This window comes from Coccinella septempunctata, chromosome 2 (genome assembly GCF_907165205.1).
Source record: "Coccinella septempunctata chromosome 2, icCocSept1.1, whole genome shotgun sequence".
Classification (NCBI taxonomy): Eukaryota; Metazoa; Arthropoda; class Insecta; order Coleoptera; family Coccinellidae; genus Coccinella; species Coccinella septempunctata.
Window position 1 is genome coordinate 203,321 of NC_058190.1, and position 13,410 is coordinate 216,730.

General features: G+C 37.1%; 2 protein-coding genes across 2 annotated transcripts; one reads left to right on the forward strand and one right to left on the reverse strand.

Moving 5' to 3' along the window:
* The first annotated feature begins 59 nt into the window (after positions 1 to 59).
* LOC123307888 lies at positions 60 to 1,070 on the forward strand. The gene is made up of 5 exons (XM_044890367.1): positions 60 to 278; positions 328 to 509; positions 571 to 644; positions 705 to 863; positions 921 to 1,070. The coding sequence occupies exons 1-4, from the start codon at positions 223 to 225 to the stop codon at positions 741 to 743; spliced, it is 351 nt and encodes a 116-aa protein (XP_044746302.1). The 5' UTR covers positions 60 to 222; the 3' UTR covers positions 744 to 863; positions 921 to 1,070.
* Positions 1,071 to 9,819: 8,749 nt separating this feature from the next.
* LOC123306852 lies at positions 9,820 to 12,783 on the reverse strand. Its single transcript, XM_044889025.1, has 5 exons — positions 12,606 to 12,783; positions 12,071 to 12,552; positions 11,827 to 11,947; positions 10,680 to 10,867; positions 9,820 to 10,106 (listed from the first exon to the last, which is right to left on the reverse strand). The coding sequence occupies exons 1-5, from the start codon at positions 12,649 to 12,651 to the stop codon at positions 9,948 to 9,950; spliced, it is 996 nt and encodes a 331-aa protein (XP_044744960.1). The 5' UTR covers positions 12,652 to 12,783; the 3' UTR covers positions 9,820 to 9,947.
* Positions 12,784 to 13,410: the final 627 nt, after the last annotated feature.

Here is a 13,410-nt window from a genome sequence, read left to right on the forward strand (position 1 = left end):
GATTTTCTTTTTCTGTCTGTTTTAGCAAAGAGGAGGCAAAGTTCCTCTTTGGTTTTAGTCTATGGACAAGACTGTTTGGGACTGGTTTCTGGTTTAAAGTCTTTTATTAAAAGTTTAAAAATTTTTTTCATGTTCAAAGCAAAGTGCATTTTGAACTATTTCTATTCTTCATCCATTTAGTTGTTTGAATCAGCATATTTTGATTTTTGCAAAATTTCAAAGATGCCTAGGTTTTGTTGCGTTCCCAAGTGCCTCAACAATAATAAAAATAAAAAATGGTAAATTATTCATTCATGGTAGATGAATTTTATTTAATATTCTCGATAGCTTTCATATACCCACCAATAAAGATGTTCAGAGAATATGGCTGCAGCGGATCAACAACAGTAAAGTACCCTACTCATCTCGAATTGATCTATATGTAGTCTGTGAGGAGCATTTCAATCAGGATTGTGTGAGGCCGAACGGTAAATTGATAAAATTCTCTTTACCAACACTAAACTTGCCTGGTAATGGAGCAGTATCTAGTGATCACACGTCTCTTTTAAACTTGGGTTTTTGTCTTTACAGATTATTGTGCCGATCCAGAGAATAAAGATATATTTTTTCAAAACCACCTACAGGCCAACCATCTGATAGAGAAGGTATGTTCTCAGTATGGATATTGTTTCATTTCTTAATTCATCAAAACAAATTATTTACAGAATCTCCGAATGGAGCACAGATTTCCACTTCCAAATTAGAAGATTCTCCAAAATTATTTAGGGTACTCGTACCAAATAGAGTATACAGCAGAAGAAAAGAAATTTTAGCTGTAAAAGAAGAAGACTTGGTTAAGAGGGAATGTGAAGATATCCCAGAAGGTATTGAGTCTTGAGTAATTCTTTGTTTCGAGTCTAACTGTTGCCATCGTTTTACAGAACCTCAACCATTAATGAAACAAGATCCTGAAGATGGTTGGTGACAACCGGAATGAACTGCAGTTAACCCTTTTGGATGACACCGAATGCAAACATCATTGAGCAGATAAAAAAAAATACCCTCCCATTCGGATCTCCGGGGGAGGGTGCCTGAACGAGTGAATCATCGAACAAACACCAATGAAAAGCACATAGCTTTTGCAGCATGGAACGTCAGAACCTTGCTAGACAACCCCAAGGCCGACCGACCAGAGAGGCGTACTGCCCTAATCGATAAGGAACTGCAACGAACATCCATTGCAATAGTTGCTTTAAGCGAAACACACTTTTCCGACGAAGGTAGGAACAAACGTATACTTTTTTCTGGAAAGGCTTGCCGGAAGGCGAAATCAGACAACATGGCGTAGGCTTTGCCATTAGAAACGACATGGCCGCCAAACTTACCGAAAATCCAGTTGGTATCTCAGAACGTTTAATGACCCTACGTTTTCCTGCAGCGAATAACACGTTTGTGAACATCATTGCAGTATACGCACCCACTTTGAACTCCTCTGACAACTTAAAGGACACTTTTTACGAAACACTCGTTGCTACATTAAGTAAAATCCCAAAACGGGAACGAATTATTCTCCTTGGAGACTTCAACGCTAGAGTGGGCAGAGGTCAAGACACAGAACTATGGCCGGGAATAATAGGGAAACACGGCACAGACAGCATCAATTCGAATGGAGAACGTCTGCTGGCTCTTTGTGCAGAACACAATCTGTGTATAACGAACACCTATTTTATTACGAGACCCAATTCAAGGGGGACCTGGCGCCACCCGCGCTCAGGGCATTGGCATACCCTCGACTATGTGATCGTGAGAAGGAAAGATCTGAAAGAGGTGTTGGTCACTAAACCCAGAGCAGATCTGGAGTGCTGGACTGATCATAGGCTGGTAATCACGAGAATGAAAATCTCAATGCGCCCAAAATACCAACGCAAGCCAAAGTATCTAAGAGAGCGCCTTCAAATATCCAAACTACAAAACCCTTCTACAAAGGACAGATTCACAGCTGCCGTCAAAGATAGCCTAACACCACCGGATTATAACGACGACATTGAGACTCATTGGCTCCGTTTCAAGTCATCCCTTACAAATACAGCGAAAGAAATACTGGGCACAGAACGCTCCCGAAAATCCCCAGACTGGTTTGCCGACAGCGAAACTCATATCGCACCCCTTTTGGACGCAAAACACAAAGCGATGAAAACCGCAATTAACAAGCCTGGCGATGTTGCAGCCCAAATAGGTTTCATAAACATAAAACGCGAGGTCCGTCAAGAAATAAGAAAAATCAAGGACAGCTGGTGAAAAGAAAAAGCTAGGGAAATACAAGCTTACGCCGATAACCATGACTACAGGCGTTTTTCCGAAGTTATTACCACAAACCGAAGTAGATTAGAAAAACCTGGTCAAATAACAATAAATAATAATGAATTTTCTATTTCAGAGTACACCAAATTTTTAGGTGTATACATTGACAAATTTTTAAAATTCGACCACCATACAAATATCCTGTCAAAGAAACTTAGCGGAATTTGTTATGCTATACGAACAGCTTCTAAATATGTTGAAGTAGAATCACTCAAAATGTTGTATCATGCTAATTTTGAGTCAGTATTAAGATACGGAATAATTTTTTGGGGACTTAGAGAAAATTTAGAAACTGTGTTTGTTATTCAAAAAAGGGTAATTAGGGTTATATATAAAATGAAATACAGAGAAAGCTGTAGAGGAGTATTCAAACAAAAAGGTATTCTAACAGTGAGCGGCTTATATTTGAATGATTGTTTGCTTTTCCTGTTTAAGAATAAAAATAACTTCATAACTACTGAAAAATACTCATCAAGATCATTGGACATAAACTTTCCTATACACAGATTAACATTAACAGAAAACAACCCATCATACATGTGTATTAGAATATTTAATAAACTACCAAAAAGAATAAAATCCATCTGTAATCTAAAAAAATTCAAGAGAGAAATTTATTCTCTATTGTTAAACTTAGAGCCATATAGCCTAGCAGAGTATTTTGGTGCAAACTTAGTTTGATCTTTCCTGCTTTTTTTTTTTGACGTCATTTCATTTATTGTTGTGTTTATATACGTTATGTGAACATGTACATTATTTGAAATAAAGTGGTGTTATTATTATTATTATTATTATTATTATTAAAACTGTTATAGGAAAGCTAGCTTTCCTATAAGAGATGCTCATGGAGCTATTCTAACTGATGATAGAAAAATTCTCGAAAGATGGAAGGAGCATTACTCACAGGTCTTGAATCAAAATAACGACTCGGATTTATCCATTTTAGACCTGCTCCCCGCGTATAGTCCGATGACATCGCTTGATGACGAAATCTCAATGTCGGAAATCATAAGCGCGATTAAAAATATGAAAAATGATAAGTCACCTGGTCTAGACGGCATTCCGGCGGAGATATTCAAAGCCTTGGATGAGGACATTGTCAATAGTCTCCTAATACTATTCACTATTCACTATTTCAGGGAGATGTGCCACAAGACTTCAGAGACGCTTTAGTTATCAACCTCTATAAGAACAAAGGCGATACGTCGAATTGCAACAATTACAGGGGCATATCGTTGCTTAATGTGGCCGGTAAAATTCTCTCGAAGATTATGGCTAATCGTCTGGTTCCACTCTTAGAGAGGCTTTTACCTGAATCCCAGTGCGGCTTTCGACCAAATCGAGGTACGGTGGACCTAATTTTTACACTGCGACAGCTACAAGAAAAGGCCCGTGAACAACAATCAAGGATTTATACAGCCTTCATCGATTTAAGCAAGGCATTCGACTCGGTGAATCGGAGAGCGCTCTGGAAAATCATGGCACTTCTAGGAGTACCCGAAAAATTCCTAGCAGTGTGTAAAAGCCTTCATACCAACAACACCGCTAGAATACAGCATAATGGCTCTACAACCGACCATTTCTCAACCAACTCTGGAATAAAACAAGGCTGCGTATTAGCGCCTTTACTGTTCAATATTTTCGCCATAGCTGTATCGATAATTGCTGACATGAGCATGCCCGTAAGAGGTGTTGGGATAAGATTCAGATTTGATGGAGGCCTGTTTAACCTGAAGTGCCTCAGAGCAAAAACCCGTACCAAGTTTATCACGGAACTTCAATATGCAGACGACTGTTCACTCATCGCTAGCAGCTCAGAGGATCTACAGATAATGATGGACACCTATAAACATATATACGAAGCTTTAGGCCTTAGACTCAATATTGACAAGACCAAAATCCTGGTAAGTCCGCCAGAAAGCCTTCAAACAGATATCAGCCTGGACAATGAAACTCTAGAACAGGTCGAGCAGTTCAAATACTTGGGAAGCTTCATAAATACTAGGGCTAACCTTGACACGGAAATACACAACCGTATCAATTCGGCATCACGGGCATTCTGGAAGCTGAAGGACAGAGTGTTCCAAAATCACGACCTCAATCTGAAGACCAAGACAGCTGTTTACAGAGCAGTGGTCCTCCCAACGCTTCTTTACGGAAGCGAAAGCTGGACTCCCTACAGGCGACATATTAAACAGCTTGAACAGACGCAGCAACGTCATCTAAGACAGATAATGCACATCAGATGGTTCCACAAAGTTTCGAATGCAGAAGTCTTGCAGCGCGCGAGTTGTACAACAATTGAGACTCAAGTAACGAGGGCCCGACTCAGATGGAGCGGCCACATTCTGAGGATGCAAGACACAAGACTCCCCAAAATAGCTCTATACGGCGAACTCACTGAGGGAGCCCGGAAACCAGGAGGCCAGTATAAGCGGTTTAAGGATACACTACATCAATCCCTAAAATCGGTTAATGCCAATCATAACTGGGAACAACTAGCGTTAGAGAGGTCACAGTGGAGGTCTTTGGTACAAAGCTATAATGGAGAATCGAGAAGGATACAGCGGCGGCCAGATCTGGTTGGTGACTATCCATGCCCTGAGTGTGGAAGGATCTGCAGGTCACGGTTGGGTCTCTTTAGTCACAGGAGGGCACACAGTCGCAACTAGCACTAAGAAGTTACAAGTCTGTTCGAATTTTTTTTTTTTCCTTCTTCTTTTTGTAGATTTATTCCCGGTAACGGGATACAGCAATGAATGAATGCATTGAGCAGAATGCTGCCGCCACTATGATAGGCTTGCCACAAAAAAATTTTTTAAGTCAGTACTTCTTTCACCTGATAGACTGATTCTCGTGATTCAAATAGATGAGGCACACAAGGAAAAGAGCGCAGAGCCAAGTTGAAGTGAGATTGATGCACTCATGAGATATGATGAGATTTTGTGGAATTATGCTATAAATGATTATAAATGCAAATGATGAAAAATAAATAAGATACTAGATAAATAAGTGTAGTTTTCTGATTTCAATGCCTCATAGGATGAACCGCCACTGGTAACAGTAGATTCTTTTGTTCAAAAGAAATATATTTTCCCTTACTATTTCTTCTGATTTGCCTTAGATAAAAAGATGTAGCTGTTTCATGTTTTCATTTGGTGCTGTGCCATCCCTGGAAATCTGACACTGAAGTATTTCCAAGCCTTTAATGTACCATTTTGATCTTAAAAATAAGCTACAATGTTAGAAAAACAAGCATGAACGAAGTAGAATTTATAATGCGGCAAATGAGTTACCGCAATTTCGTTGACGATAAATGTTTAATATTCTTCTCTTCATTTCTATTTTATTTTCAATAATTAACGAATTCAGCCATATTATTTCTGATATTCATCTCAAATTTATTTTATTATCATTATTCATTATATTTCATACAAGAGTTACCACATTCAAGCATAACCCTTTCAATAACTGATATTTTCTCTGAACGTTCAAACGTTGCGTATAACACAGTTTGGAAGGATGGTTTGATTTTCAATCTTTATACACATCTGAAGTGTGGAAAGATGGTTCTCTTACTAGAAAACATGCTGTCATATAGGATGTTTTGTGTTTTTGTTGATGATAATAGAAGTAATTTCAAAACTTTGACTAACAATCTTCCACAAGGATCAGTTCTAGATTCTCTTCTTTTCAATTTATATTTGTGTGATATTCCTCTACTACTTCTTCTGAAAAATTTATATACGCTTGATGATTGCCCTCATAGACAAACTATTGCCCTCGCATTCCGTCATTCTGGTTTTAGATGTATAGAGAATAAATCTATCTACAGATTTAGAAATTTTGAGTAATTACTTTTTCGAGTGGCTTTTGCGTCTTAACCAAAATTAAACCGAGGTTTCGTGTTTCCATTTGAAAAATGGAAAATATAGAAAATTGGGCGTAGTTTTCGGCAATTCTTTTCTGAAACAATCCAAAATATCTGGAAGTTAAGTTGGATTCCTCGCTGAATTTCAAAACGCATTTGGAGAATTTGGTACTTCATGGGGTACTTATGCAGCCCTAGCTTTGGTTTTTTCGGCTGCTAAATATTGTTGCCCCCTTCGGGTTAATAGTGCTCATGTGCAAAAAAATGATGCACAGCTAAATCTTTCTTTGAGAATTATTACTGGAACTATTATATCTTCACCTATTCAATGGTTAACAGTTCATTCAAACATTGTACCGCCTCATATTCGTAGACAGAGTGCAGTTATAAATTCTTGGAATAAATTTCATTCCTTTTCCGACTCATTTCCTATATTGATATTCCACAAAATACGATTCCAAGACTGAAGTCGCGTAAAGCCTTTTGGTCCCTTTTTTCCTCAATTCGAATGTAAGGGACAAGCAGGACCTTTGGCAGTCTGAATGGAATTTGTGCACTATTTTCAACAAAGAATTAGTTGAATAGTGATACCTCGAATAGAGTTCCTGGTTTTGATCTTTCCAGGAAAATATGGTTCATTCTGAATAGTAACAAGAATAACAGCTCACGGACGTTGCAATAGTATGCTTTTCCGATGGAATTCAGTTGAAAGACCTAGTTGTGAATGCGGAGAACCAGAAGAAACCATAAATCATCTGGTTAAACATTTTCCCATTGTAACGTGGTTACCTCGGAGAAAACTTATCTCGAGCGCCAGCGATTCTTTTCACTAGGAAGAATAGCAAACCTACCGGAGTAGCTGCTAGTCGGAGACAGAGGTCGCTGTTATCTAGGATGGTAGCGATAACGAAGTAGTCAAAATCAAATTATGTATAGCGAGTTTATTCACACCTTCGGAAACTGATTATATAAACAACGGAAATATGTGTAGGTATGAAATTTGAGTGAATCGATCAGCAAACATATATTCGGGAAATTCTATCCGGTCATGAGCACTTTGCAAAGTTTATACCAGGCACAGTGAAAAAACAAAGGCTGTTCAATAAAATTCGCCAACCAGAACTGACGAAATGGACGAGGATGACCTCGTGAAGTGAAATGACTTGCTATACGGTATCGGGATGTAATTAATTGTATTTCTCCAAGACTAAAAGAAACACAACCAGGGCGGATCTACTCGAGACTTTTATTCGCTACCCCAAGGGCTAACGCTCCATGACTGATAGCGAAGAAAAGGTCTATTTTTAGCGCAACTGCGGGATTTCACTGAGTGACGACGAGCGGTATCTCTTATTCTCTACCCCGAGGGCTTACGCGCCATGACTGATAGAAAAGAAGATATTTCGGATTTAACACTTACGACGCGGAACGCGAACAGGGGGGTTGACGGGACTTTCCCTTCAGCACCCCAAGGGCTTACGCACCATGACTGATAGCGAAGGGAAAAGTCAGACTCGCGAAACAGGGTAAAGTACGATAAAATATAACAGAAAGCGATACAGTACAGCAGTGTCAAAGAAGTAACCGGTGTAGGTCTAATTAAGAAACTGAACGGTAAAGACGGGGACCTACCTCCTTTGTTTCAGGTACTCGCGGAAAACAAACGAAAACTAAAAAATCAATTCCTAAGTGCACTAACTTCGTAATACAGAATTTATTCTAAATTCGCTGAACGGCTTGTCGCGCACACAATTAAAATCGAATCGCAGAGAAAAGTATGGAGCGTTAACTAACTAAAGAGTAAAACAGTCAAAGTCAAAGAGTCGAAAGTAAAAGAGCAGAAATCAAAAAGTGACCGTCGCGGGGGAAATTCTGCTTTTATAGGCAAATCCCCCCACACGTTAAAAATCTGAAAATTCCAGAATGCGACAAGAATGAAAAACGTAGTCAGCTCCGGTTTATCGCATATCAACATCAGAAAATCGTCGAAATCTTCAACGGCATGCAAGAAAAACAACGTTAAACACAGATAAACGGTTTTTTATATTTACTCTGCCTATCGGAATGAATGTACTGAATATTTGGGAATTAAATATTTTCAAAGGCGGAGAAATGAAAGGAATGCACTAAAATGAACTCCAATTTTTCTCAGAAAACTGGAGAACATTACACCATTTATAAATTTGAGGATAGTTTTAGGGCTATTCATGCAGTTTCCTAATCTTTTTTGAATTAGGTTGTGAGTTTTAGGTCAATCTAACATATTGAATCTAAAAAGGTTCGTGTTTTTTAGTTTTTCGTTTTGTTCTGTTATTCTATCGGTGCTCCAAGTGAAAATAGGTGGTTAAATTACAAGAACTGCGTCTGTAGTGTGTGTCATATGGAAGAATTCAACTTGGTGTGTTGATATCTGAGACAATCATAGATAGGCTTTTCACACATGTGGAAACCTTCGATTTTGATACAATTCACTAATCAAAGTATGTACAGGGTGGGCAAATTTCGATGTTTTAGCACTACAGCTTTTAAACCAGAGGTTTCTCTTTTTCTGAAAAACCAACAATAGTAGTAGTTATTTTTGGCCACTTTCTTTTGTTTTCGAGTTATAAGCGGGAATTGGAAAAATGGCGATATCGAAATAATTTATATCTCCGCTAATACTGATGATAGAGCCAGAGACTCTGTTGTCTCTGTTGATACAAACCATATGATGTTATATTTATATTTTTGAAATCAGTAAGAATTAAGCTTTCAAAAAATTGGACAGAAATCTAATGTTCCCATTTAAAAAAACATCTCCTCTGGTTTAAAAGCTGTAGTGCTAAAACATCGAAATTTGCCCACCCTGTACAGCATGGGCAAAAAGGGTGATACCTGAACCACAACTTTTTAACCCCACGTTATAGAGAAAAATGAATATGGCATATTACCTTCGCCTTTCTTCGAGAAACTAATAATGCCATCAACTGTATTCCACTATCTTCTTTTGTTTTCGAGTTATGGGGCCAAAATTGAAATTTGAGCGATTTCAACTTTGGTCATTATCTCCGTTTCTGTTTGTGCTAAGATGTCGAAATACATTATACAGACACTTTTTTGATAGCAATCCAGTGGCGTATTATGATTTTTTCCTACAGGTATAATTGATGAGCTTTAACATAAAGATGTGTTTTTTTGTATGAAAACATTAGTTTAAAATGACTTAGAAAGAATCGCCATTTTTTTCAGTTTCAGAAATATATCATACATCGTCCTCAGTCTTTCTAAGTCATTTTAAACTACTGTATTCATAAGAAAAAATACATCTTTATGTTATAGCTCAGCAAATATACCTGTACAAAAAAATCATAGTACCCCACTGGATTGCTACCAAAAAGGTGTAGAAGAAGACTCTGTATAAAATGCAACTCTTTCCCAACCGCTGAGAATTAAGTCATTAATGTATCAAGAAAAACTCTCTGGATTAACTAAATTAATTAATCGTTTTCCACTTTGTTATCTGTGTCGTTCTCGAGGACAAAATAATATTGGATTAGAATGCCCCAGAAAATTTAAGTTCATTTTCATGTCAGGTATTGGATAGTGAATGATGATGATGAAACAAAATATTTAAAACGTGATAATATTGATTTATTTGTAGTAGAAAAATATCTGAAAATCTTCAACAAACAAAGTAATAAACAAAATAAACAAAAAAGGGCGATAATAAAAATGGAAATGGTTTAGAATTTGGTCATCATTGAAGATGAGAAGGTCCACCGTTGCATGTTGTGCAGTGAATTTCGTATTCATCTAAGGTCCTCATTACTTCCTTGCAGGAATCACAACGAAAGGCAGCGTTTGGGTTCATGTTATCAGCTACAATTGGGAGTTCTCCGCAAGAAGAAGCGTGTTGCTGGAACAATTATACCACATGAAAACGGTTGTCGCTGTAGATTTCAATTTTTTAAATGACGATATATTGGCGTTTTCATGTCTAAAACCGGAAATTATTGGGAATCAAAATAGATCACTTCTGCGAAATTACTCTGGCATCATCCGTAAGAAAATTATGATGTGAGCAGTATTTTTCATCAGGAATAAATGAGGCAGGTAATGGTCACATTAATTTTTATATTATTCCATTCCATGCAAGTCAAAAGCCCTCTTCAAATGGAACATTATTTTGTATTGATTCAAAAATGGGATTGTGGATTTTTTAAACTGTGCAAATTATACTCAATTCTTATAATTCACCCAGCGTGAAACCTTGAACAACGACTTAATTCACGACTTGTTTATGACAAAAATCTATACCTATTTTTCGTCATTTCTTCATTACATGGGAATAAATTCTCTATAATATGGTGAAATTCCTATCAAAATCGGACATCTGGTTATGGAAAGACAAACATACAAACAAACAAACACTGACTCTCTATATCGTTATTCTAGAATCATATGAAATTTGAGTGATCTCGAAACTCACCTCAACTTCTTTCTCTGGGAAATCTAAGCCACATATTGGACATTTAATGGTCTTCCTGGTAGCTCTTTTAGCGGCAGCTGGCGCAGCAGGTTCTATAAAACCGTCATTGCTTCTCTTTTGTGGTTTTTGACTTAAAATTGGAGAATGACTCCTTGCGTTGCTATTATTCACGCTTTCCGACTCTTCTCCTTCAAAATAATTAATTATAAATTTAAGTGGCCTTACTAGAAGGAATACAAATTTGTGTCATCGAATTTTTCAGAGTTCTTATGATTTTTTTAATAACGATGCTGTAAACGAACTCAACAAATAAAATGTCATAACGATCTTGATTTATAAATGGCGTAACTACAAACTGGTTTTTCATATAGAATAATACGTCAGTGAAAAGCCCTCCCTCAAATGGAATGTTAAACTGGTTATTGCAGATTATAGTAGATCATCAAGGTTGCGTTCACAAACTTACTCAGAGCAAGCTCTGAGTAAGCTCTGATTACCCAAAGCGTTCACAAACGTACTTTTAGTTCCTAAGAGTATGCTCTTTGAGCATGACCATACTCATACTCTACTCTCGGAGTAAGTTTATGAACACACCCCATGCAATCTTCCTTCGAAAGAATCCGTTAGAATCGAAACAAACCTTGAAAAATGCGAAACCGACACGTTATTGGTCATTTTCAATAGTGAATGCCCAGTCGAATGTTACGCCTATGTCTGTGTCACGTCCTTGAGATTGAGGTTATGGTAGAAAGTTAAGTTAGCGGCAATACGCCGTTAATTCTATGGTTTCTTCTGAGTGAAATTTGAAATATTGACCGTTTTTGTTGATTTTTTTTTCAAATAATTCCGTTAATAGTTAGTAAAAAATGAAAACTTAAGTCGGCAAAGATATTTGACGACATGATGAATGTTAAACTCTACTTTGTAGCGGAGAAAATTCTTCACCATATGGAGACAAATTATCAATTGAACGCCCGGTCCTTATATGCCAAATTCCCGATACTTCGGTGCAATATCAGTGACTAGAGTAACAGCTCTGAAATTCTCAGCTAGATGGTCCTATATAAGAAAAACGCTACCACCCAAATCATAAAACAAATACTTTGGCAACAGTCGGAATAATATTCCACCAACTAAATATTCTCACCTGAAATCTCAGATTTAACCTGCCTTTGCCTTGAATTTCTATTCCTGGTTGGAGTTAAAGCGGCTTTTTTTCTGGTAGAACCATCCTCTTGGCCAGTGTCTGTAGAACTGGTATTACTATCCTGGAAACTGCTTTCTAAAATTTTTAATGCTAACCCAGCAGTATTTTTTTTTGTAACTTTGATATTTTTAATTTTGATTCTAAGAATTTTAGAAGGATTGGCACCATACTCGAATTTTCTTACCTTTTGAGTTATAACTTTGTTTTCAGCATAGAATTTCCTCTTAGTTTTACGACCATGCCTAGATATGTATTCTTCAGAATTATCACCAGAACCTTGACAATCGTTCAATACTTCAAATGTATAATTTTTGTTATCAACCGAGGAATCATTCCTTGATGGAACTGGGTTAATAGGCTCAGGATAACTACAACTGTCTACTTGAATTTTTGCTTGTTGTACGATACTTTTAGATATTAAAGTGTGATAAGAACATATTACTTTCAAACGTTCTCTTAATTCCAGAGCTATTAAATTTGGATCAAGATAAGGTGGTAGCTTGTATTTTGGAGGATGGTAAATGAAGTATGCAGAATCATCGATATTAAACTTTGGAAAATTTAGAGATTCACTTGAATGGTTAGATGAATCATTTTTTTCATTTTGAAGAACGTTTGTTTTTTGTTGTTTTGATTCCGAGTGTTTTTCACTCTTATCTTCATTGCCTGAAAATTCAATTTATAACCTAAAAGAAATTAGCAGAAAAAAGTTGCAATACTTGTCTCTCCGCTATCTGCAGTGCTAGATGTACTAGGTTCATTCATATTGAGAGCCAAATAATAAAGAGTTGGTGGTTATAAAATCACTACTTTCTCCGATAAGTTTTATTTTTAACATTCAATGTGAAATGAGAGAATCTCAGAAAAAACGCGGGATCTGCATCATAGAACCATAGATATGCATATATCATAAAATAAAAATCGATCAAAGATTATTTAAGAAAAGTCTATGGTTTTGGCTATCTCCTATCTCTTTTCTGCCACAACACCCCTCTCTCTCTCTCACTCTACCCTTTAAGACCATTGAACTAAATTAGTTCAATGTTTAAGACACAGAACAAGTCTATGTTGTCTATGGTCTATGTCACAGACATAGACATAGAGAGTAGAGAGAAGGAGAACGATCGCTGCTTTGAGACCACAGATTTTTTGTCCCCTAAAATATGTACCAATATGGTAGTTCATGCTTTTGCCAACAGGCGCGCTGGCCATCACGAGAGTGCGAAATTTTGATTTACACGAATCAAATTGTAGTTGGCTCGTTGGCTGAGTGAACTGTTTCCCTGGTGACAGATGATAGGAATATTATTATTTTCGATTTTTGATAAGAGAACAACATATGACCATGGTGAAATGTTGAAGCGTGCGCTAGTATAAGAGTGTTTTGGCATCGGAAAGAAAAGGAGAAGAGATAAAATTTCCGAGAGCATTTTTGAGAGAAAATTGAAAAAAACCTTATCTCAAGAATCGACTCCGAATCAATTTGTGTGTCAAGAGCACTTTTGCGATGAAGATATCAAAAAG